The 25,287-nt window shown below is 50.9% G+C and overlaps 1 protein-coding gene across 7 annotated transcripts in view; it reads right to left on the bottom strand.

The window, feature by feature from the left end:
• UPP1 (uridine phosphorylase 1) overlaps positions 1 to 21,473 on the bottom strand; it is a 28,913-nt gene extending 7,440 nt beyond the window's left edge. The window contains exons 1-4 of one of the 7 annotated variants that reach the window (XM_049641220.1): positions 21,394 to 21,464; positions 15,375 to 15,448; positions 5,100 to 5,164; positions 327 to 444 (exon numbers count right to left, since the gene is read on the bottom strand). In XM_049641220.1, the coding sequence (XP_049497177.1) occupies positions 327 to 444; positions 5,100 to 5,143 (162 nt within the window). In that variant the 5' untranslated portion in view covers positions 5,144 to 5,164; positions 15,375 to 15,448; positions 21,394 to 21,464. Of the gene's footprint in view, positions 1 to 326; positions 445 to 5,099; positions 5,165 to 9,337; positions 9,356 to 15,374; positions 15,449 to 21,393 lie in introns of those variants that run through there. The other 6 variants (XM_049641218.1, XM_049641223.1, XM_049641219.1 and 3 more) reach the window with 6 other exon arrangements.
• Positions 21,474 to 25,287: the final 3,814 nt, after the last annotated feature.

The following is a 25,287-nucleotide window of genomic DNA, read 5'->3' as shown; positions in this document are numbered from 1 at the left end:
CACATGTAATTACTCACTTATTCTCCCTTGTTCCTCTACAGAATGTTTTGTAACTCCTTTTCTCCGAGTGGAACATTAGGAAATTTATTTTATATGGTTTCCATTACACACTGAATTTATAAGAGATTATTTAGGCACCAATATGGCAGAACTTACAAGTTTTCCTTCATCAAACTCATTAGTTTACATATTTTAAAAGCAACGGTTAGCAAAAATCTGAAGATATAACTTGATGAACTTGTCCTCTGTGCCCATGTCTACCAGTATCACCTATGACGAGACTGATGTTAAGACAAGTCCCCAGAATCAACAGCCCTGCCTTTTACCTTCACATCTCCAAACATAGCAGGGAGATCGTGCGTGCTGGTGCTGAGATGGAAGTGGTACAGGACATCTTCTTGCATTGTTGCTACATTTGGGTTGGTGGGTTGTACAAAGTGGCCACTGTCACAAAATAGAAAGGCGAAAGGTTTATAGAGCACCAGCACCCAGTGGCCAAAGTGAGAACAGAAGCATCCTGTGTCAGTTGAGATGGGACACCCTAGCACCACAAATGTTCCCACCTGCCTGTGTCCATTCTGCCCCCTTCTCCTTCCCCACATCTCCTCCCCACACCCCGGGCCCCTGTTTGGAGGAGAATCACAAAGAACTCAGAAGAGCCAAGAAAATACAAAGATCAAAGTGCTAAATCACCCTATAGAAAGTATAGCCAGTTGCTACCCAACCCAAGTTCATTCGACACCTGAACTTGGCTTTATTTTCAAAATAATACATTCACATAGGAAATATGGATGGGAATAAAAGAAAAAAGAAAAAAAAAAGCTTCTTGTTCTCCCTTCCAGAGGTAACCTTTCCAATCTGTACACCTTGGGTTTAATTTTTCTTGTCTTATTGCATTATCCAGTACCACTCCTGTACAATGTCCAACGGGAGGGATGAGAGAAGACATCTTTCCATTTTGGTTTTCTTTCCAGTGTGGCCACATGAAAGTGTGTGTGGCTCACATTATTCTTTCTTTCTTTCTTTTTTTTTTTGACATTTTATTCATTTTTTGAGAGTGAGAGAGAGAGAAAGAGAGTGTGTGAGTGGGGGAGGGGCAGAGAGAGGGAGACACAGAATCCAAAGCCGGCTCCAGGCTCTGAGCTCTGAGCTGTCAGCGCAGAGCCTGATGTGGGGCTTGAACTCACAAACTGTGAGATAATGACATGAGGTGAAGCCGGCCGCTCAACCGACTGAGCCACCCAGGAGCCTCTCACATTATTATTTCTATCAGACAGCACACTGCCAGCCTAGAATAGGGGTCAGCAAACCTTTTTTCATAAAAGGCCAGATAGTAAATATTTTGGGTTTCACAGGCCACGTGGGCTCTGTCACAACTCAATCCTGATGTTGTCATGTGAAAGGGACCAGAGGCAAATGCAAGTGCGTGTGGTTGTGTTCCAATAAAACTTTATTTACACAACCAGATGTGTAGGTCTAGACCACATCTCCAACTTGACAAGCTTAAACACACCTCCTTTGACATCTGTGTCTGCCTGACTCCCAGAGGCCACGGTGCTCCCCACCAAAGCCTGGCCTGTCGGGCACCAGGGGTGCACAGACAGACATGGATCCCTGAGTGAGGGCATTCAGAAGCTTCTCATTCTTCCTTCCACGCCTGACCTTCTGCCCAGAACCCACTGATCTGTTTCCTCCTCAATTTAACTCTGTAAGAAAAAAAAAAAAACAGAAAGAGATGTAAGAGAAGAGGCTCTCAGCTGCCTGTGACTTGGAAATTCCACCACATGACTGCACGGGCTGGCTTGAGTCTCTCACACCCTGTAAACCAAGCCCATCAGAAAAAGTATGCTGCAGAACTCCTCCGGGGAGATGCTTTATGGGACTCAGGCCCCCAGCTCAGCGGCTGTTTCCTTGGGGGTGTGAGAGTTCAGGACATGTGCCCAATGTTTCAAAATCTAACTGAAAACACACATTTCCCTACCAAAGAGATGCGCTGGATAGCCATAATGCCAATAATGCGAAGCAGGCTCCAGGCTCCAAGCTGTCAGCACAGAGCCCGACACGGGGCTCAAACCCACAGACTGCCAGATCGTGACCTAAGCCGAAGTTGGCCCGTCACTGTCTGAGCCACCAGGCACCCAACAAGCAAACATTTCTAAGAATTTTAACTCGATAAGCAAGTGATGGATGTCTTGCAACGTGAGTCGTACGTGACACCGAATGACACATGATGACAACTGAGCCAATGGTCCTTCTCTCTCTCCCTCTGCAGGATTGTGGGCGATCGTCTCCCAGGCTCGGATGCTCGGTCTCAGGCTGTGGTGTTTGGCAGAAATCAGTGATTTTTCAGCACGTTGGAAGGTGCCCACAACTGGCACTGGTGTCTTTTCTGTCACTTCAAAGCACCTGTGGACAGTCCTTTGCTTTTCCGTACAAGAGTGAGCTTAGGAACGCTTTGCTTCATTCTAGCTCAGGCTGCCTGCGGACAGAGACCCTTTCCTCCGCTGCCTTATTACCAGTTACAGTAAATACAGTCTATGACGAGAGTTTATTGATACTGCACTGTAGTCAACATCCGTGCGAGCATATACAAGGGCCCCCATGCAGAAAAAGATCCCAGGGGACCAATAGACAGCAGTGATTCCATTAGTGATCGTGAAAGTCGTCCTACACAGTAACCGTCCTCTCTCGTCTCCCTCACACAAGTCACAAAGGCTTTCAAACATAAGTGCAGGTTAATTTATTTTTCTATTCTGTATTTTCCTTATTATTGTGTATTATGTTCAGTATTGTAATCATTTTTACATGGATATTTTTGGATTTTGGAATGAACCATCTGGCAAACCAATGTTTGACTGTATTGATTTTGGCTTAGGGTGCAACAACACGGGTGATCTCCTGGGAGAGCAAGCTATCCATATGACTAAGTCATGAGTTCCTGTCTGCACCAATCACTCCGCCGGACCTGAAAAGCCACTGTAAGGCACTTTGTGCCCTAAGATGCCCAAAATCGAGTAAGGAAAACGGATGGGAGCAAACACAGCTACAGTATGGTAGTAACTGCGGTAAGACAGAGAAGGGCACAGCATCCAGGCCACGACAGTGTCTGCGGCCTGCGGGGCAGATCCAGCCGGAGTCTGATTGGGGTTTTGTAGGCACACGGCCTCGCTCATCCGTTTACACTGTACCCACGGCTACTATGAAAATTCTGACACCTTCACACGGTCATGGCGTCCTAAGGTCTTCTCACGACAACCGTCACTGATGACAGGATGGTTGCTACACGCCTTCGGGATGTTATGGTCACGGAGGACCAAGTAGAAGCGCTGAGCAGCAAGCGTCAGAACTGACAAAACAGGATGTGATTAAGACAAGTTTGCCACATTATTTCAAAATGGGAAACTTTTTTTTTTTCCCCTCCCTGATTCCAGGAAGAGAAGGAGAAGGAAACAGAGCATTACTATGAAGAACACCAATGCTTTTATATATTTTTCAATTCTTTATGCTTTAATTTATTTTTGAGAGAAAGAAAGAGACAGAGCGTGAGCAGGGAAGGGGCAGAGAGGGAGGGGACACAGAATCCGAAGCAGGCTCCAGGCTCCAAGCTGTCAGCACAGAGCCCGATGCGGGGCTCGAACCCACGAACTGTGAGATCATGACCTGAGCCGAAGTTGGATGCTCAACCGGGGCTCAACCTGAGCCGCCCGGGGACCCCCTGCAATGCTTTTAAAATAGATAAATTGGACAAGGACCATAATGAACCAGACCATGTCAGAACTTACTTTTTAAAAGATATTAAAACAAATCAAAGACATTACTTGGAAAGCTCGTTCTCTCCTCTACATACAATTTCCAGTCACTTTATCTGGCTTTGTCACTCGACTCATTTAACAACTATTCGTGAAACACCTGCTCCGGAAAGGAAATGCAAAATGGATGCAAACTGGCTGATTCTACAAGCTGTCCAGGTGCCTCGGGACAGGTGCTCAGGGACTAGAAGAGGCGAGGAAGGGAGTCTGGGGTGGGGGATAGGGAGAGCTCAGAGCAGCCAGCCGGATCTGACCCCAGCCATGCATCAGGCCCCGTTCTGGACACAGATACAAACGTTAGTACCTGGGAGGCACTCGGCTTTGCGGTAGAAATGATGTAACTAATAGTTCACACATGGGGAGCCTGGGTGGCTCAGTCGGTTAAGCATCCGACTCTTGATTTCAGCTCAGGTCATGATCTCACGGTTTATGGGATCTGGTCCCACATCAGGCTGTCTGCTGTCAACATGGAGCCCGCTTGGGATTCTGTGTGTCTCCCTCTCTCTCTGCTCCTCCCCTGCTCACGCTCTCTCTCTCAACAATAAACATAAATTTTGAAAATCGAATAGCTCGCACATAAAAACCTACTTCACGCTCACGACTGCTGTGGAAGCTGGGTTCTATCAGTACCCCTCACCGTACGGGCTCACTTTAACGTGAATGTTTTTCATAAGAGGCACTCATGAGCTGGCCTCGAGCTCCTAACACCACAGCCGCCTCGCGGTGGTGGGCAAGGACACACCAGTGAGGGAGCGCAAGTGGAGGGCAGGCCAGGGGCCACTCCGGCTGGGTCCTGTCCATGACCTTGAGCCCAGCTCCAGGGCTCCCCCAGGTAACCCCAGCAGAGGTGGGGGACACCAAGGGGAGCGAGGAAACCAAAATACTGTTGGATTCAAGCCCAGGCAGGAATCAGGATGAAGGCAAGAAACTCTCCCTTGGCCAGCAGTGCACAAATAGACATAGAAGACGGGCTGTAAGGATCACCAGCTGGAATCACGGAAAACCATAAAGAAAGTATTTACGATTCCGAACCCCGACAGGGCCGGGAGACAAGCAGGGGCCGTGTTTTGGAAGGGGCCCCACCAGAGCCGTTCTGAGCCCAGAGCTGCCCGCGTAGCCAACACCGCGTGTCCCTGGCACCAGACGCCAGAGCTCTTGTCATCTCGTCCCCGGTCTCTGTCACCAGAATCAAACGTGTTACTGTACGGCGGCTCTCGGAAAAACATGTGTCACACAGTAATCGCCATAAACCTAAGGATCTAACCAGCCTGCGGTTGGCAGGAGCCTTACTTGTGATTGTCACGTTTCTTTGTTTGGAGTCCCGAGGAAGCCATTCTCTCAGCTGGGGCAGGAGCCTAGGAGAAAATAACATAGAATGCTATTTAAAAGTTTTGGAGGGGGCGCCTGGGTGGCTCAGTGGGTTAAACATCCAACTTCAGCACAGGTCATGATCTCGTGGTTTGTGGGTTTGAGCCCCCCATTGGGCTCTGTGCTGACAGCTTGGAGCCTGGAGCCTGCTTCGGATTCTGTGTCTCCCCGTCTCTCTCTGTCCCTCCCCCACTCATGCTCTGTCTCTGTCTCTCAATAATAAATAAACATTAAAAAAGTAAGAATAAAAGGTTTTTTTTAATGTCTATTTAATTTTGAGAGACAGAGTGCAAGCGGGGGGCGGGGGGAGGGGGCGGGCAGAGAGAGAGACAGAGACAGAATCCCAAGCAGGCTCCAGGTTCTGAGCTGTCAGCACAGAGCCCGACATGGGGCTCGAACTCACGAGCTGTGAGATCATGACCTGGGCCGAAGTCAGATGCTCAACCGACTGAGCCACCCAGGTGCCCCCAGAATATTATTTAAAAATAGACTCAGGCATGTAAGAGACTCTTAAGAGCTTATTTGGCAAAAATCTATTGGAACAAGGCAGCGTCAGACTAGAAGCTGTCAGGAAGGCCCCAGGAGAGAATTAAAGGGAGCAGGTACAGAAGGGGAGCCAGGACATGGTTGGTAGGCAGATCGAGTATAGCTTGTCCTCAGGGATTTGACTTGACACCCTCGAGGTGTTGACAGGCTCAACACCAAGGTGTTGACTTGGGACCTGGGCATCAGATCTGACACCTCCGTCCAAGGCCTCCTTGTGTAATTAACTTAACAACAGCGAGTCCCCCCGCCGACCCCACTCACCCCCACTGGAGGAACCCAGGGCACTCTGGCTCACTGGCCTATGGAAGCCCAGTGCTGAAACTCTGTGCACACTCACATCAGGCCCCATGTGCGCTATGTGACCTGCAGGGTTGCTAATTTCCAAGGAGCTAGCAGAAATACACCAGAAGCCAAGGTGGGCGGGCGTCACCCCTGGTTTCCCAGCCTGGCCCCACAGACCACTCCCGGCTGCCCACCCCTGTGGGATCTCAGGTGTCAGGGACAGCCCAGGAAGAGGGGTGCGGGTCGGGGGAGAGGTCTGAACTGTGGGATTTCCAGCACCTGCCAAGGAAGGAGAGAAGATCCGAAGCAGGCACGAGTCAACCCTGTCTTTACTACCATCCTAAAGCCGGAGGAAGAAGAAACCACAGATGCGGCCGCGTTAAGTTCTTGGGGCTCGGCCTCTTGTTCCCCTCCCCCATCTCTCTGTCCACAGATGCGAGGCCCCGGGGCTACTTTCCTCTGCTCTCTCTACACCTGCCCTGTCTCCAGCCCCTCCTTCTTATCTGTTTTACCTTCCTTTTCTCCTGATGCTCCCCTGCATTCTGCATCCTGAACCTATTAAAACCGGCTCCTTCAAAGTTAAGCCTTCTGAGGATATAAATGGACTCCCGGTTTCCTATGGTCCCCAGACTGAGGCTGAACTGGGGGCCAGAGTTAACGAGCTCTCCAACATGGCCGGGGACCCCCATAGGTTTGCTGAAGAACTGCACATAGTTATTCAAACTTTCCAACCTGGCTTCTCGGATTTGTATCAGCAGATCCACACGCTGATTGCTGGGGCCAGCCCAAACACTGGATGAAGCCAGTCTGGTGGAAACATCCCGAGCAGGAGTTAGACCAACACACCCCCGAATTTTGGCAAGATGCTAGAACACTCACTCACTGGAGCAATTATAATGGCTTGTCCTAAGCCTGGTGACGGGAACAAGGTTGAGGCGTGTACACAAAAGCCTGATGAATCTGCTCGTGGTTATGAGGATGGACTCCAAACTGACTTTAAAGACATTCTGGTCTTCCCTTTAGCTATTGAGTCCACCCAGGCAGGATTTAATTCTCTGCTTATCAACAGTTATATCTCTGTTTATCTTTTTTTAATTTAAAAAAAAAAATTTTTTTTTTAACGTTTATTTATTTTTGAGACAGAGAGAGACAGAGCATGAACGGGGGAGGGGCAGAAAGAGAGGGAGACACAGAATGGGAAGCAGGCTCCAGGCTCTGAGCCATCAGCCCAGAGCCCGACGCGGGGCTCGAACTCACGGACCGCGAGATCGTGACCTGAGCTGAAGTCGGACGCTTAACCGACTGAGCCACCCAGGCGCCCCAGTTATATCTCTGTTTATCAAAGATCCAGGATCTTTCCCTTCCAGTTAAAAGGGCCAGGCCGGAATGGGAAACTACGTCCCCTCCAAATTTAGTTATCCTGGCAAACCAGCTTGGTTGCACCCTAGCCAAGTCTCATTTCTGCTGTTATTACAAGCAACCAGGATATTGGAAAAAAAGACTGTTAACAAATTTAGGCGTTGTAGGTGCTTCTAGACCGCTAGCCAAACTTTTCAACGTCCTGTCAGCCCGTCGCTGGTAATCAGCTCGGAGAATCCACTCTCCAGACTGGGAATGAAACTCCGTCCTTACTGACACAGGACCTACACCCTCAGTGCCCAGCCCCACTGCCACCCGCCCAGAGCACCTGAACAGTTAGTTCAGTTAGTGAGGAGGGGTCTCTTACAACTCAACAGTTTCCCATCTCTGAACCTACTCTCTTTGAGACATACTGACTCTGCCTTCTGCCCCTACTCATTTATTGGGTTGAGACTTCTTAGAAAAGCATCATGCCAGAATTTCTTTTTCCCCAAAGGGGAAGATAATTCTAGAACTTGACAGTAGTCATCAACATAGCCAACCAGGGGATTTAAATGACCCTTTGACATCTTTGATTTGCTCTGTCTCTGACAGGACCACAGCTGAGTCTGGGGACACTGGTAATTTGTCACAAATGGATCAGCTACCATCCTCTTTAGGGGCAAAATCCTTAACTGATATTGGCACAGTCCACAGAGGACCTGTCAATACGGCTCAAATAGATCCCTCAAAACCTGTCCTTAGAATAAGTCAATAGCCTATAAATGAAGAAGCCCTTCAGGGTGTCAAGCCCATGATAGAGAATTACAGGTCTCAGGGCCTCATTATCGCCGGTACTAGTCCCTGTAACACTCCTACTTTATCTGTGAGAAATCCCGATGGCCAAGGATGGAGGTTTGTTTGGGACCTCGAGGCAATCGATAAGACTGTTATCCCTCAAAACCCTTTTATTCCTAACCCCCATACACTCCCAACATCCGTGCCCACTGAAAGCAACGTTTTCACGTTTTCATAGGTAACTGACCTATGTGGTGCATTTTTAGTGTTCCAGTTGCTAAGGACAATCAGTATCTTTTTTTTCTTTAAGTTTATTTATTTTGAGAGAGAGACAGACAGACAGAGACAGAGAGAATCCCAAGCAGGCTCCACATTCTCAGTGCAGAGCCCGACATGGGACTTGACCCCACGAACCATGAGATCATGGACCTGGGCTGAAATCAAGAGTCAGACACTCAACCGACACAGCCCCCCAGGCGCCCCTCCCTTTTTCCTCTCTGCATGTGAGAGGGAGGGGGATGCCCTGAGAGCCGCTCACCCAAAAACACGGAGACCACCATCACCCCATGGGGTGTTGTACCCAACAATTAGACCCTGTGACTCAGGGATATCCCCCTGGCCTCACAGCCATTCCTGCCACTGCCCTCTCAGTTAAGGCCACTGAAGAAATAGTCACAGGGGTTCCTCTAACCATCCCAGTGCCCCATGCAGGAGCCCTCCTAAGTTCTCCTGACGCTCAAGACTTTTCAGGCCTGTCGCCTCACCTCCCGTGACATCATCCTGGTCACTGTTCCTCTTACAATGACTCTTTCTGGTTCCAGGATCCTGAACCCTCTCACCCCTCTCCTCTCCATCAAGGATAAAATCGCTCACAGTGGCCTCACATTGACAGATCACCTATTGACTCCCGTGACAATTCACAGGAAACTGCTCTAGTCAATGCAGCCTTTCATGGTTTACTGATGGTCCTTATTCAAAGCATCAAATGTCACACTGGATGTGCTATACAACTCCCCTGAAGTCACCGAGACAGGACCTTCACCTCAGGCTCCTCTGTTTGGCCCGACAGGCTGACTTATGTGCCCTAAATTGAGCTTCTGTTTTAGCCAAGGGCAGAACCACAAACATTTATGCGGACACTCAGTGTGCTTTTGGGGAAGCTCATGATTTCGGAAGGGAAACAACAGTTTTCTTACCTCCCATGAGGATAAGATTCAGAATGGCTCCAATGGGCGCCGGGGTGGCTCAGTTGGTTGAGTGACTGACTTCAGCTCAGGCCATGATCTCGCGGTTCACGAGTTCGAGCACCACCAAGTCAGGCTCCGTGCTGAACAGCTCAGAGCCTGGAGCCTGCTTTGGATTCTGTGTCTCCCTCCTCTACCCCTCCTCTCCCCGCACTCTCTCTCTCTAAAATAAATAAAAAATATTTTTTTTAAATGGCTCCTATGTCCAACATTTACTAGATGCCATACTTTTTGCTGGTGGCTCTAGTTATTACTAACGGTTCCGGGCATTTAGCCTCATCCCCCTGGAGGCCAAAGGAAACCACTTTGCTTATATTTCCACCAAAAATGCTGTGCTAAAGGAGACCAACAGCAGGACCCCAGTCATGGTCCAAAGATACGTTTTTCCAAATGACGGCCTGGAAAAATTGACCAGAGATGCCCAAAAATTGGCCCCATAAAAGGAGAATCAATATTGGAAATCTGACAGTTGTTGGTCTGATAAAAAGAGAGAACTCAGGTGTGGACCAAAGAACAATGTGGCCGTACCAGAAAGTTTTAAATTCCCAGTACTCACAACTGTACGCACATTAAACCATTGGTCTACCGTGAAAGGATAGTGTTCATGAACCAATATGGCAGGAACTCTGCTTGTCCCCCTGGCCAAAATACAATCCTGGGAAACACCCATACTGCCCAATGGACCGTTTGAGGTTTGGCAAATGGGTTCTGTGCAAATCCCTCCATCTCAAGGATATAAATATGTTTTAGTCATGGATCATATGCTTTCTCTCTTATTGGAATGAAGCCTTGCCTTGTAGACAGACCCACACCTCTTCTGTGACTAAAATCCTATTAGAAAAGATTATCCCCTACCTGGGGATCCCCTCTTGAACCACGCAGTGACCAGGGAACCATGTTACTGGCCACGTGCTTCAGCAAGTCTGTGCTTCTTGGCTAGTTTTACACTTTATATCCAATTAAGCCCAACTGTTGCGGGTAACTGGTGGTTTTAAGGGAAACAGATATATACATACAGTTGAGCTCAGAACAACGTGGTGGGGGGGGGGGGGAAGGGGTGTGCACTGGAAAATCCGCCTGGTGCTTCTGCCTTTTGATTCCTCAAAGACTTAACTGCTACTAATAGCCTACTATTGACTAGAAGCCTTCCTGAAAACATAAATGGTTGATGAACACACATTTTGTATGTTTTATGTAGTATATACTATACTCTTAAAGTTGGAGAAAGGAAAATGTCATTTAAAACATCATAAAGAAGAGAAAGCACAATTACAGTACCGTCTGTATTTATCCAAAAAAATCCACACGTACGTGGATCTGCACAGTTCAAACCCCTGCTATTCAAGGGTCGGCTGTATGTGGTCTCCATCCAGTTTCCCAGAGTAGTGAACGCGCTAAGGGGTCTATTGTTATGTTAATGAGGTGGCTTGGAAAGCGCCAGAAGGTGGAGGCTGGTTGCCAGGGAAACCAATCACACGATTAGAGATTGGCTCGGTCAGCCCCACCTCCCACCTCAAGGGTCTGGAGGTTTAATCAATCACCAATGGCCAATGATTTCATCAGTCGTGTCTATGCATTGAAACCCCCATAAAATCCCAACAGGCCAGGGTCTGTGAGCACGTGGAGATGGGGGGACAGCGGGCCCTGGGGCGGCAGGGAGCTCGGCACCCCCTCCCCAACCGCACCCTGGGCAGCTCTCCCTTCCCTCTGTTCCTGACTTAATCCTTTTACAACAGACCAGTGATCTAGTGAGAGATCTGTCCCCCGAGTCCTGTGAGCGGCTCCGGCCAGTTCGCCAAACCCAGGGAGGGGTCGTGGGAGCCTTTGGTCTGTAGCTGGTGGGTCAGAACCCAGGTGACACGTGGACTGGCATCTGGAGGGAGGAGGGGCCGTGCTGGGGGACCGGGCCTTCAGCCTGGAGGGTCTGACTGCCATCTCTGGGTAGGTGGTGTCAGAAGTGAGTTGAATTCTCTGACGCCCTGCTGGTATCAGAGAATTAGTGGCAGGAAACCCACGCACGCGTCAGAATTGTAATCGCTGATCAGCATTTTAGCTCCTAATTCCAGGCATGCACAGTATTCATCAAACAGATTTATACAGACGGCTGGGCTTCCGCAGAAGTCTGGTTTCCAGGAAATGCAACCATCAGCAGGACCATGCAGAGACTGGCCCCAGATGGCCCCGCTCCCCTCCCCTTAGGGCCCTCACTCCACTGAGAGAAGTGGAGCCTGGGGTCTTACATCTGTGTCCCCAGGGCCGGTGTCAGTCGGTCAGGCAGTGTTCCCTGCCAGAGCAGTACGTGGTCCCAGCAACGCGCCTCCCCGCACCCCCCAACAACCTGCACTTTCCAAGATGCTAATTTTTCCTCTGCGGGTGGGAAGCTGGGCAGCATGCAGAGAATCGAAAGAGGAAGAGTTAGAAGTGCTTTCCCGGGAGGCGGCAGACAGAATCCAGAAATGGAAACCAAGCCGCAGAGAAAGCATCCTGTCCGGTCTTGCAGAGAAAGCGCCACTCCCACACCCGCTTGCTTTTCTCGCTTCGGAAACAGAGAGATCATCTCCCTGCCCAGTCCCCGCCCCAGACCTCACGCCCTCCTGAGTCCGCCCCGGGGCCTCTTCCCCTTGCACCCTTAGTGCCGGCAGGCCCCCCTTGTAGGCCACGAGCCTCCCCAAGACTGACCCCTCTCCGTGCTCCCACACGGCACACAGCAAAAGATTTAAGCAACTTGGTGCCAAGAAAACTGCAGACTTCAGTGACCCTCTGGCTGGAAAACCCCCTGCTAACTGAGGCTGCTGGCGGGCAGCATCGGGGTGTGGGGGGGGGGGTGGGGGGGGGGGGGGAGGGGAGGGTCTTGGTGTTCCGACCAGAGACGTGTTTCACTCTCCAAAGCATACATTATACAGTGCCCCTGATGAGAGAGCGTGGGGCAGGCTGGGGGCCAAACACAAGTTAACAGCATCCCGCCCCCCCCCCCACCCGCCCAGGTGGGATATGTGATATTCCTTGGACTCTCCTGGCCGCCCAAGAACAGGAGAGAGGAAAGAAAGCAGATGGTTGACTGATGGAGATCACGGTCATGCAGGACAAGGGTCTCCTTCGGTGTATGGAGAACTTAGTAAACTGCAAGAAAGAGGCAATCTCATCCAGAGGCTGATCTCCAGAAGCCTAGAGACTCCGTTTCCCGGAGCCCAAAAACACCCTCAAGAGGGAAAGGTGTTTAAGTGCCTGCCATGGTGATGTGGGAAACAGAGGCAAACAAAACATCAAATCCCCTTACTGCCTACGGCTCACTGACCAGTCCTTGAAACCGGCACAGTGACCTCCCTCGAGGGGCTCAGCTGCCTCCATGATGACACTTTGTGGGGGACAGAAGGGAATCTCAGCTTCACATCACCCCACCTCGAGGACCCTGTAAGTCTCCTTCCTTTATCTCAACTGCCCCAAGACACACGCTGGCATCATGCTCCAGGCTTAGGGCCCCCGATATACACCCGAGGGGTCTCAGGACTGAGGTTTTACTAAACGGTAATAAATGGCGTTTCCCTGGCCACAGCGACCCCCTGAAGGTCCTGGAAACCTTGCTTCCAAAATTCCTAAGAGACTTACTCTATCCCTGCCCCCTCCCAACCTGAGGGTATGTGATGAGTTACCTGTCACGACCCCAGGGCAGCTCCTGCTGCCAACGGGTTACAGGATTTTTTTTTTTTTTTTTACCTCAACACCTAGTGTAAGGGTTAAATTGTAGTGTAGGGCTAACCTATAGCTTGAGAGATAACAGCTTTGTGTTGACACTATAGCTTGAGAAATAACAGCTTTGTTTTGACACTGAAGGTTAAGAGATAACAGCCTTGCTTTACTCTTGTAAATTACGAGCTTCCTACTCTTGTAAATTATGAGCTTCCGTACTCTCCTAAATTAGGCTTCACCAATTAAGGAAACAAAAGTTCAAAGAAAAGAGCATCAGAGGCAGGGTCAAGGAGATCCACTGGTTGCGACTTAACGGCAGAAAGTCTAAAATAATCACCCCATCCGGGAACTGTTTCCACCTCATCTGGGAGCTATTTCTTTGTTCTGTTCCCAGGTGATGACAAAATGAGGTGGTCGGCTATAAAAACCATGTACTACGGCTGTTCAAGGCCGCACTCTGATGAAAAGTGTTGGTCCTGATCGGTCGGCCTTGCCTCTCATTGCAATAAACTTTGTTGTGACTGTCACTGGTGTCCATAGCATTCTGTTTTAGGAGTCGTGTGGATGCAACACCAGGATTTGTGGTCTCCCCACTTGGAAGAAGGAAGGGGTGGACACAGAGTGAGCAGGTACAAGGTTATTAGAACATCAGATCCGGAAGGAAGAATACTGGGGAAGCTCTCTTTACAGAGAGGGGGCGCTCAGAGGGAATGCCCGCGACTAGATGCAAGGCTCCTTGTTTTAGGAGGTTCTGGTCAGCATCCCCTTCCCTTCCCCCTGGATCCTCCTCAGGTCCCACCCTTACTGGCTGGACAACTCCAGGTGCTGGGTGGTCCCTTCCCGATGGGCTCGACTCCATTGCGCGAGGGGTCAGACTGGTCTTACTGTTGCCCGTATACACAAGTTTTAGGGTTTAGTTAGGTATTTTCCGTTGTCAGATTCCTGAGAGGAACCTGAGGGGGAGTAGGTGATGTCTGTTACATTCTTAAGTGGAACTCTACGCCCCAAGGGGGTTGCTGTGGTCAACCGCTCCCAGCTCCCAGCATTGTTCCAAAATGCATGCTTTTGCCACCCAGGGACCTCAGGTCCTTTCTCTATTATCCTATCTTTCCCTATTATACAGGGGTCCTGTCTGTGCGCTTTAATAAAGTCACCTTTTTAAAAAAAAATTTTTTTTAACATTTATTTATTTTTGAGACCGAGAGAGACAGAGCATGAACGGGGGAGGGTCAGAGAGAGAGGGAGACACAGAATCCAAAATAGGCTCCAGGCTCTGAGCTGTCAGCACAGAGCCCGACACAGGGCTCGAACTCACGGACCGTGAGATCCTGACCTGAGCCGAAGTCGGCCGCTTAACCGACTGAGCCCCCCAGGCGCCCCTAAAATCACCTTTTTGCACCAAAGACATCTTCAATAATTCTTTCTTGGCTCCAAATCCCCACCATCACCCCAAAACCCCGTCACCCCTGATAAGGGAGCATTAAGTCAAGCTAACACACACCCTCCCCCACCAGGTGGGATGTGTGTGACATTCCTCAGGCACCCTGGCTGCAGAAGGACACAGGAAAGGAAAGAAAACAAACAGTTAACCGATAGAGACCACAGTCCTACAGGACGTGGGTCTCCAAGAGTTTACAAATATCTTAGGAAATTACAAGAAAAAGGCAATGTTACCCATAGCCTCATCTCCAGAAACCTACAAACTCATTCCTGGAGCCCCAGCATCACCCTCCCCTCTGTAGTGATGTGGGGAACACAGGCAGAAGGAAATGGCAGGTAACATGAAATGTCCTCCTAACCTGCAGCCCATTGACAGATACTCGAGGCAAGTACAGAGCAGCACGTTTCTCCAGAAACCCCTGCCCATGTCACGTTGCCTTCCTAGAGGGAAAACAGCCATAGCCAGACAGTAGCAGGGCCTCCAGGATCCCATGGGTCCTCTTTAGCACATCAAAGTCCTTCTGGAGGCCTCCCTTTGCCTTTTCCTCCCCCAACTCCACAGTATAGAACCAGTCTCTCCTCCCAAGCCCAGCACAGCTCTCTCCGCCCTCGGGTCCTGTCCCCGTGCTTTAATAAAACCACCTTTTTGCACCAAAGACGTCTTCAAGAATTCTTTCTAGGCCGCCAGCTCTGAATCCCCAGCACTCCAAAACCGCATCACCCCCACCTGCCCACAGAAAGGTCAAAGCCAGGAGGAGATAAAGGAGGTGTCTCACTTCCCAAGATCTTTCTCCCTAGACCAGGCAGAGCAGAGGGTGGAAACCAGGAGCCAATCCACCCCTGGGGGCAGCTCCCCACTCACCTGGATTCTTCCAGCCGCAGCAGGTGAACGGACAGGTGAACAGGCAGTGTGGGGAGCAGGTGTAAAAGAAAACCCTGGCGAAGAGTAAGAAAGAGGGAATCACTATTCAGGGACCCAGCACTACGTTTGCATTTTGAAGGAAGTTTTCAAGTTGGAAAAAAACACACAAAGCTACATTATGTTTTCCGACCTTCAAAGGAATCAGGAAACAGGGCTAGTCCGTGAGTGAGTGTCGTTGAGGCCAGGCTCAGCCCAGCGGGGGTTCAGGGTATTCTAGAAAAGGAGGCACCCCTGTGCCAGGGCCCCTACCACCAGCATCCACCACATGCATTCAACTGCAGCTCACGACATAAAACCCAGACAGAAGGGCTCCCCAGGACCCTGTCTCGGGCGCAAGAGGGAGCACCAGGGGAAGTGTCAGATGCACTGATTTTCAAGCACCGCCCACCCACCCCCACCCCCAGTGCAGTTTCACAAGGAGAGGTCACTCGTCAACTCAGCAAAGATTTCCGATGACCGCTTTTTACATCATTTTGCTGATTTAAAATCGTCGTGCACCCTGGACATTTTCCCTCCCACCGAGAATAGGTATGGCACATTCCCAGCAACACACACAGATGGTATACGATGGGACCTGTCCAGTCTGGGCAACTCAGAATGAACACGACACTTCCTGTTTCCCGCGGGGCTGAGAAAAGTCAGCTTGCAAAACCCAGTGACTGATGTAGCCCACTGTTGGCTGCACTGTACCCCCCACTTGCCATGAAAGGGCTCCGCCCCCCTCCTCAGTGGCCACTGCAGAGCAGGGTGAATTTAGGTAGGTGCTCGCCTGGTGCTTTCAGGTCACTTCACGTGTTTAGTCACAGAGTTAAGAAAGGCACGAACTATCTGTGAGGTACCAGAAAGGGCTAAGCATGGCAGGCAGGGGTCACTTGACTTGGGGCAAGGTCAGAGGCCAAGTGCTCAGGTGGTGAGTCCATAAAAAACTTGAGCAGCACCTGGAGGTGGCCGGGGACTCCTGAAAGGTTTGGAGGGGGCAATGACGGAGATGTGTCTTTGTGAAAGGGTCCAGAGGAAGCCACTATCACATAACAATTATTCCCACCTGAAGACATAGGAGTTTCTGAAATCCCTTGTCTGCCTAAAAGTGGAGCCTCCTAGAAGAACTCAATTGTCATGAATTAGGTCCTAGGGAGCAATGCCAACTCTTCTTTGAAAACCAAAACCAAAAACAAAAACAAAAACACAAAAAGACACTCTCACTATCTTATCTCCCATCTATCCACTTATCCACTTATCTTTCCAAAGTCCTTTGTTTCCCTAAGTGCCCCTTCTGCACCTCCCCAGAAGTCCTCTGTTCTCCCAGAAGTGTCCTTCTGCCCCCTCTATGCCCTATGAAGATGGTAAATAAACCCCCCAATTTTTTTAAGTAGGCTTCATGCCCAGCACGATGAGGGGCTCAAACTCACAACCCTGAGATCAAGACCTGAACTGAGGTCAGGAGTCAGACGCTTCAATGACTGAGCCACCAGGCACCCCCAAATTCTAACCACCTCTTGGAGCCACATTTTTCTGTTAACTCCCATGTGCATACATAACTAAAAATCCATCTTTTCTCCCACTAGTCTGTCTTGTCATTTTGATTTGCAGTCCCCCAAAACACTACCTAAGAGGATAGAAGTTTTTCCTCCCCAACACATGATTCCAGCAGAGTTGGATGGAGGGACACAGAACATGAGCAGAGACATGTTAAGAACAGAAAGGCAGGGTACGTTCTGGATCCAGAAGATGAAATCGTAAGGGCTGACTGGAAGGATGAGGCTTCAAGGGGTGCCTGTGTCGAGCTAAGATGACAGGGAAGGACCCAGTGTCACTTACTAGGCATGGGGCTAAGGCTGGCTGTTTCCCATGACACCCTTTGGTTCTACACAAGGTGGCTGTGGGCATCACCCCATGTGGGAAATAAAGCTTGAGTTGTTTTCACAAGCAGGTTTGAAAAGTGACAGATGAGGCTAGCTGGGGGGAAACAGGGCAGGTGGGAATTCGGGGCCCAAGTCACATCCCCGGAACCAACAAATGAGGGAAGTCCCAGACACGAGAGGGACATCAGGGTAGGGAGGGAATGACCATGGCCACGTCCTATCCCTGTGGAAGGAAGCACTGATTAAAAATAGTCTTTCAAAAGTCTAATCTTCCCTGGGCGCCTGGGTAGCTCAGGCGGTTAAGCATCCGGCTCAGGTCATGATTTCATAGTTCGTGGGTTTGAGCCCTGCATTGGGCTCTGCGCTGACAGTGCGGAGGCTGCTTGGGATTCTCTCTCTCTCTCTGCCCCTCTCCTACTCATGCTCTCTGTCTCAAAATAAATAAGCATTAAAAAAAAAGTGTAATCTTCCAACATTATCAGCACTGGATGATGGTTGTGACACTTCATGTCCCTTCGTCCTGAGGAATGGAGCTTCTGTGGAGAGCAGACAGCAGACGTCCATTCCAAAGCGCAGCCAACAACTCAGCAGGTGAGGTCAGGCCAGAGGCTACTTGAGGCACTGTAACTTCTGGCATCGTACCAGGATACTCAAACTTCACACCAAGGCCAGGATACATCCTGCTTCCTGAAGAGAAGACTCCCCTTACCTCCCCAGGACCCCACGGTCTTCTCTACGCCAGGGGAGCTTTTCCCTGGATTCCTGGCCCCGAGGTTCAGCCTCCCAGAGAAACTGGAACCTGGTTCAGGCTCTCAGGATCCTTTGCTGTGAGCGCCTGGGGTCTCCCCACCCACCCGTCTCCAGATCCAACCCGTAAAAAGAAAAACCCACAAAAAACCCTGTAGTTGTGTTTGGTTTTCTTTTCTGTTCTTTTTCAGTTTTAACCATTAAACTAAAAATCAGATAGGTGGGTTACTCTGTGTAAATAGCTTGGTGTGTATAAATGTTTATAAAACTCTTTTGAATGAACATAGAGAGCAAATGTGTGTGAGTGTTCGTGTGTGTGTGTGTGTGTGTGTGTGTGTGTGTGTGGGAGAGAGAGAGGGAGGAAAATGAACAGTGTTTATCTTCAGGGAGTAGGAAAAGCTGAAAGTTTCATTTTGTTTTATATTTGTGAGGTTTTTCATATTATTATTTTTATTTAAGTAATCTCTACACCCAACCTGGGGCTCGAACTCACTCACAAACTCCAAGGTCAAGAGCTGCTCCGTCGGCTGACTGAGCCAGCCAGGTGCCCTATTTGTGTTTTTTTTTTTTTTTAAACACTGAGTTTGTATTAATCTTATGATCAGTAAAGATAACAAAAGAAGTCCACTTGGACAAAAGCCCATGGGAAAAACTCATTTTTTTTTTTTTAACTAAAATGTTACTGGGGTGCCCACCATCGTAGAAAGTCCTGGGACTGCGAATGTGATTTGTTGGATCATGAGGCTTATGCAGAGAGAGAACTAGTAGGTCAATCTGGCCTCCAAAGAAGGGAGAAAAAGGGCAGAAGGATGGAACATTAGGGGACTTAGGCCTGGTTCAGTAAGAGGTGACAGGGCAGGATAGCAGCCCTAAAGGGTGGGGCAGGGTGTGAAAATCCTTTTAGGGGTTTAAGATTTAGACTTTCATTCCGGTTCAGGGAAATCACTAATCCTTTAAAGGCCGAGTTTACAGCCAAGGAAAGCAACCAAAGGTGTCCTGAAGACACCAGGAGTGTGGAATGAGCTAGAGGGGCCAGGCCTCACTGGGCAGGGCAGGGCAGAGTAGAAAAGGGCAAAGGGACAGGGAAGTAGCAGAGGGGAAGGGGGGCCGGGAAGGACACCACAGCCTGAAGAGTGCCTCAGGGGCCTTCCAGGATATTTCCTGTTCTCCAAATTTCAGAATTTCTGGGTCACCCCTCATGGAGGGGAGCAGCCTGATGTGGGGTTGACTTCTGGCATGGGTGGCCAGGAGGCTGCCACCTGTGACCTTGGGTCAGCTGGCCAATTGGGTCACCTGGCCAACCCCTGACCAAGAAGAGAGACAGACCTGTGGTCCCCGCTGTGGGCGTTTCTAGGTCCCAGGACAGTTTACCATAGATACGAATTGTGAAAGGACCCGCACGCAGGGACCAATTCTACGTCCTCTAATTTTTTACCGTAGTTTCTCTTTAGATCTGCAGGACAACTAGAGGTCAGTATTTCATGCTGCAACACTTGTTCAACATAGGTTTCAGGCATGCTTCTGGCCATTGAAACTCTCAAAGTTTAGTAAGAAAGAAAGAAAAAAAAAGGGAGGGGGGGGGAACAGTCCCAAAACAGATTCACTTGCCCCAGGACGGCAAACCAAGACTCAGATATCTGTTAAATCAAAACCAAATGGAGAGCAGCCTTAAAAATTCCAAGCAGAGAAAAAATTCTGAGCAGAGAAAAAGGTTAGTCATAGGAAGTTTGAGTTTGCAAGACGACCCCCCCCCCCGCCACTTCCTGCCTAGCCTCTGGAAATGCAGAGCAAGATTCCCACTCTTTCCCAATGTCAGTATGAGGTAACCACGGACCAATTCCCCACCCTTTAAGAACTTTCTAATATTGCAGCCAAGCGCTGCGAAGAAGAGCCACTACCTTCCCACTCGAACTCTGGCGTTGTGATGACCGTAGACCTGTGAGTCCTATCCTATGCTCTGGTTCCAGTGCTCCCTGCTTGCAAACTGTCTCTTGGCGTGTGCCCAAAAACTTTTACTAATTGCTACTCTGGTGAATCATTGGCTTTATTCTGTTATTTCTGAACTTTTGACAGTTCTAACCTATCAGCCTCTCAGGAATCTGACCTTTAACCAGCCCACCTGCAATTACCTGGTCTCCATAGTGAGAGACTCCGGCCCTACCCCCAAAGCAAGGTGACCTTGGGGGAAGGATCCTTTCCTTTTATAATACCGTTTGTCTTGTCCAGTCCCCTCCCTCTTCCCTCACCCTTATGCCCCCTCACCCCCCATTTCTGCCTATAAAAGTCTTCCTCTTGTGCAATTCCTGGGAGCTCCTTTCCGCTTGCTGGATGGGACGCTGCAGCATCGGTAACCAAATAGAGCCAATGAGATCTTCAAACCCACTCAGTGGAATTGTGGTTTTTAACTGTAAAAATCATTCTCCAAAAGGTAACTTTACTTAACCACTAAAGAAAAAGTGTTGGGGGGGGGGAGGGGGGATTCTGGGTGTTCTCTGGTTTGAGCTGTGGAGAAGCCGGTCCCCGCCCCGCCTGCCTCCACCTAGAGGTCACACCCGCTGCGTCTCGGGTCTTGGGAAGAAGGCGGCGGTGGCGGGGTTAGGAAACACACCCCTCTCCCACCCCACCCCCGCACGCTCTGAGCGCTCTCCCTGTGCACCCTGCTCCCAAGTGCACCCCCATCCCCTCTCCCAGAACATTCTCCCCACGCACCCACTAAGCGCTCTCAGCATCCTCCGGGACGGTACCTCCTCCCCGCACGCCTGCTCATCCGCCCCCCGCGCGCGCTGCTCCCTGGTCCCCCGCCCCGCACCCTCCTCTCCCTGCACCTGCTCCCCACCCCTGCTCATCCGCCCCGCGCGCCCTCACCGTATACTCCGCTCCCCCTGAAACCTGTTCTCCTCGGACCCCGTGCCCTGCTCCCGGCGCGCCCTGCTCATCCGCCCCACGCGCGCGCTGTTCCCCGGTCCCCCGCCCCGCACACTCCTCTCCCTGCACCTGCTTTCCACCTCTGCTCATCCGCCCCGCGCGCCCCGTTAGCAGTGCACCCTCCCCGTACTCCGCTCCCCGAAACCTGTTCTCCCCCCGACCCGGTGCTCTGTTCCCCGCACGCTCTGCCCATCCGCCCCGCGCGGGCGCTGCTCCCAGGGCCCCCTCCCCGCACCCCCTCACTGTACACTCCTCTCCCCGCCCCTGCTCCCCACCTCTGCTCACCCTCCCCGTGCGCCCTCTCCTCTCCGAGTACTCCCGTTGCGCGCACCCCGCTCCCCGCACATCCTTCCCAGCCCACGGCAGGTGACAGGGAAGCCTGGCTCCGGAAAGCAGATCCCCGAACCCCGGCGGGGACCACTCACCGAAACGGGGACCCGCAGCGTCAGTTTCGGATCTAAGTTTGAGCGCCGAGCCTGGGTCATCGCCCCGCCGCTGCCCCCTCCCCGCCCCGTTCCGGGAAGGCTGCCCCCAACTCCGCCCAAAGTTGTTTCCTCCTATGGCGGGTGAGCTGGTGAGTCACCGGAGACATCCCGGTTACTCATTAAGCCGCTCTGCCGTGAAGATAACCCCTTGTCAATCTTGAAGAGCAAACAGCAGAGGTTATCCAGCGGCAAATGGGCTTGTGCGAGACGGGGCAGACCAATTACCAGTGCGGCAAGCAAACTATGCCCACCGAGCAAACCCGAACTCAGAGCCCGCTCCCAGAGGACGCGGGGTGGGAGGGGCTGCTTTGAAGGAATGTTCACTGGAGGGAAATGAGAGGCAGGTGGCCTCTCCTCGGCTGCAGGTGATGGAGGTGGAGGTGGGCTCTCATTGGCTGCAGGTGATGGTGGAGGTGGGCTCTCATTGGCTGCAGGTGATGGTGGAGGTGGGCTCTCATTGGCTGGCGGCTGTTGCCAGGTAGAGAGGAAATCTTCATTCTTCCTTCCGCGTGGACTCTGCAGGATGAGGCCAGTGGTCCTGACCTCCGTGGAGGAGCCCAGGTCTGTAGGGGTTGCCCCACCCCCAGCTCCAAAGCCACCGGGGAGAAATAACACGCGGAACCAGCCCTGGGTGGGGTGGTGTCAGGAAACGGGGGCGGGGGGGTGCCCAGGCCGTGTCCGCTGTGGTCCGTTAATCTCTCCAGTCCCTGATCTGGATTTTCTTCTGAGACTCTGGGTTGTGGGAGCTCGCTAGTAACTGGGCAAAGCCAGGAGATGCTGGCGCAAGAAAGGAAATGACTCATTCGGTCGGCAGCCTAGACTGCAGGGCCTGGCAGCAGCCAAGACTGCGGGCTGACCCGAGCTGCCCTGCAGGTGGCCTGCACAGGCATCCAGCGCCCGAGAGCTCGATGCCTGAGGATCTCTGGCGCAGCGCACAGCCGTGGCCCGATGACCACGCTGCACCTGACCTGGAAAATCAAATACCCAGGACATATGTGTCAAGGGAACACCCGGTGATTGCGACAGACCAGAAATGAGATTGTGACCGTCTCTAAACCACACCTGAAAGCCCCGCCCACCGCGAGGCCACCCCCGGGCGCCTCCGGGCGGCGCTGCTACAGGCCAAGATGCCACGGACACACAGGCCAGCCCCGAGGGCCTTGGACTTGTGCACAGAAGTGCTCTGAGCGGCCTCTCCCTGAAGCAGTCATGCCGCAAAGGCCACTGAGGATGAATGACACCCACTCCTGGCAGACTGGCCAAGGAGTCATTCCACACCATTCAAAGTCCCCCACAAGGAGCTGAGTATGTTGCAGAACCATTTGCGGAGGCTGGCTTTTGCTGTTGGGTACCACTTCCCAAGTGCAAGTGCCAGCCACCCTTCCTCCCATCTCAGCAGCTCTCCAGCATCCTAGAGGGCTCAGAGGGTAGAAACCTCAGAGAAGGGAGAACGGTGTTCTTCAGACAGCCGGCAGGCCCCACGGCAGGCCGTGGAACAATGTTGTGGGTCACAGCCAGCGTTCTGATTGTCGATGGGGAAGAATGGAGAAGAAAAGCATCTCCACTCCCGCGTGGAGGAGGCAGGTACCTCTGTGTCGCACAGTGTGGCCCCCAGAACATTTGTAGGTGGCCCCGGACACCAGCTGGATGCTACCAGCTGATATGGTCTTGGCCTCTTTGTCTTTACCTGTATAAGGGCCACTTGTCTCCTAAGGGGGTATTCTGAGCAGAAAAGCCAGGGCCTCCGGGAACTGTCCAACCTGGACCCCAAACACGAGGGGCAAACATGTGCCCCCAACGTCAGCCCGCCCGCTTGCTGCTACACAGCTCTGTCCGCACTCAGTTTTCTGCACACCCTTCTTCCCATTCCATCCAGGAATCGTAGGAGTTAATTTCTTAACTGGTGCTCAGCACACCTTACAGCCCACAGTGACCGTCCCCTCGTCTCAGTCTATCAGATGGGAAACATGCCCCAGATAGATCTCTGTTGTGTATAAGCCACCTCGTCTGTGGCATTTTTGCAAGGGCAGCTCGATAGGGTAAGTTAAAGTTGTCAGGAATAATTACAGAAGGGTGTCTTGTAGCCTTTGCCCCATTGCCCCCGTGGGGACATTGTGAGGATCCACCCAGGGTTTGACATTAACACAACCCACAAGTGCCCCCTTCACATTGCCGCACGTTTTCTCACACTCGTATTCGTGTTGTGCTTCTATACAGCTTTGTCACATGTGTGACATCGCCACAGTTGAGATGATGAACTGTCAGTTACCGAAAGAACCCCCATGGTGCCCTATCCCCACCCCTACCCCAATCTCCAAAACCGTTAAGCCCTAGTACCTGCTAATCTGCCCTCAATTTCTAAGATCTCATTTTTTTTAATTAAAAAAAAATTTTTTAACGTTTATTCATTTTCGAAAGACAGACTGTAAGTGGGGAGGGGCAGAGAGAGAGACAGAATCTGAAGCAGGCTCCAGGCTCTGAGCTGTCAGCACAGAGCCCAATGCAGGGCTCGAACCCACAAACCGTGAGACACACCTGAGCTGAAGTCGGATGCTTAACTGACTGAGCCACCCAGGCGCCCCTTTTTTAAAATTTCTTAATGTTTATTTATTTTTGAGAGAGACAGGCAGACAGAGTATGGGTGGGGGAGGGCAGAGAGAGAGGGAGACACAGAATCCAAAGCAGGCTTCAGGATCTGAGCTGTCAGCCCAGAGCCTGACATGGGGCTCGAACCTGTGAACTTCAAGATTGTGACCTGAGCCGAAGTTGGACGCTCAACAGACTGAGTCACCCAGGTGCCCCTGAACTGGCTTTTTCTACTCAGAATTCGCTGAAGATTTGTCCACAGTGTATGTATTAGTAGTTGGTTCTGGGAAAATTAATAAAAGGAAACTGCATTCAGAAGAGTCTGATGGACAGCAGGGGGCGCTCTCACACCCTACCGCTAGTTACCAGTTCCAGACCCAACAGGAAGAGTGGCACCTTGCATCCGGGTACTACTTTAGCTACTACCTTTACTGTCTCAGTGGGAGGAAGGAACACCCCCGGCCCCCGCCATCCCCCCAACAGCCCAGCCAATGAGAAGCAGGCATAGCCCAGCCAATGCGTGAAAGTCTCAGCTCAGCCAATGAGAAGCCACTAAATTTTGAGCTCGCAGTTTATTCTAATGCACTTCTTGTTATCACAGCCTTCCCAAATTCGCTTGCCTCTGTGAGAGTGGTCCTCTCCTTCGTTTTACAGATTCACCTCTGGTTCTGCATGAAGCTTGGTTGTCACAGAGTGCATTTCTCTGCTATTCCTAAATAAACCCATTTTACTAAAAAAACAAACAAAAAAATGGCAGTTTTATGTTTAAAGGCAACAGTTGTTTTTTACCGAGCATTGTGCCCTGATGCGGACTATCCTGTTTAACCAATCGCACCCTGAAAGACAGCCAGGCTGTTTCCAGTGTAGGCTACGAAGAATAAAGCTGCTGTGAAATTTCACGTACAGGTATTTTGTGTGTGTGTGCGCATGAACATACATTTTCATTTCCCTGGGATAAATACCAAGAGTGCAATTGCTAGGTTGTATGGTAATTACACATTTAGTTGTACAAGAAACTGCCAAATTGTTTCCTGCGGTGGCTGTAATATTTTGCACTTTGCCAGCAATGGATGTGAAATCCACTTTCTCCACATCCTCACCAGTATTTGCTGTTGTAATTATTTTTTACCTTAGCCATTCTGATCATTGTACATTGATCTCTCATGGTTTTTACTTTGCACTCTCCTGGTGGCTAATAGTGTTGAGCACCTTTTGATGTGCTTACGACATCTGTATACCCTCTTTGGG

Source organism: Panthera uncia, chromosome A2 (assembly GCF_023721935.1).
Source record: "Panthera uncia isolate 11264 chromosome A2, Puncia_PCG_1.0, whole genome shotgun sequence".
Taxonomy (NCBI): Eukaryota; Metazoa; Chordata; class Mammalia; order Carnivora; family Felidae; genus Panthera; species Panthera uncia.
This window is presented reverse-complemented; position numbering and strand designations above follow the sequence as displayed.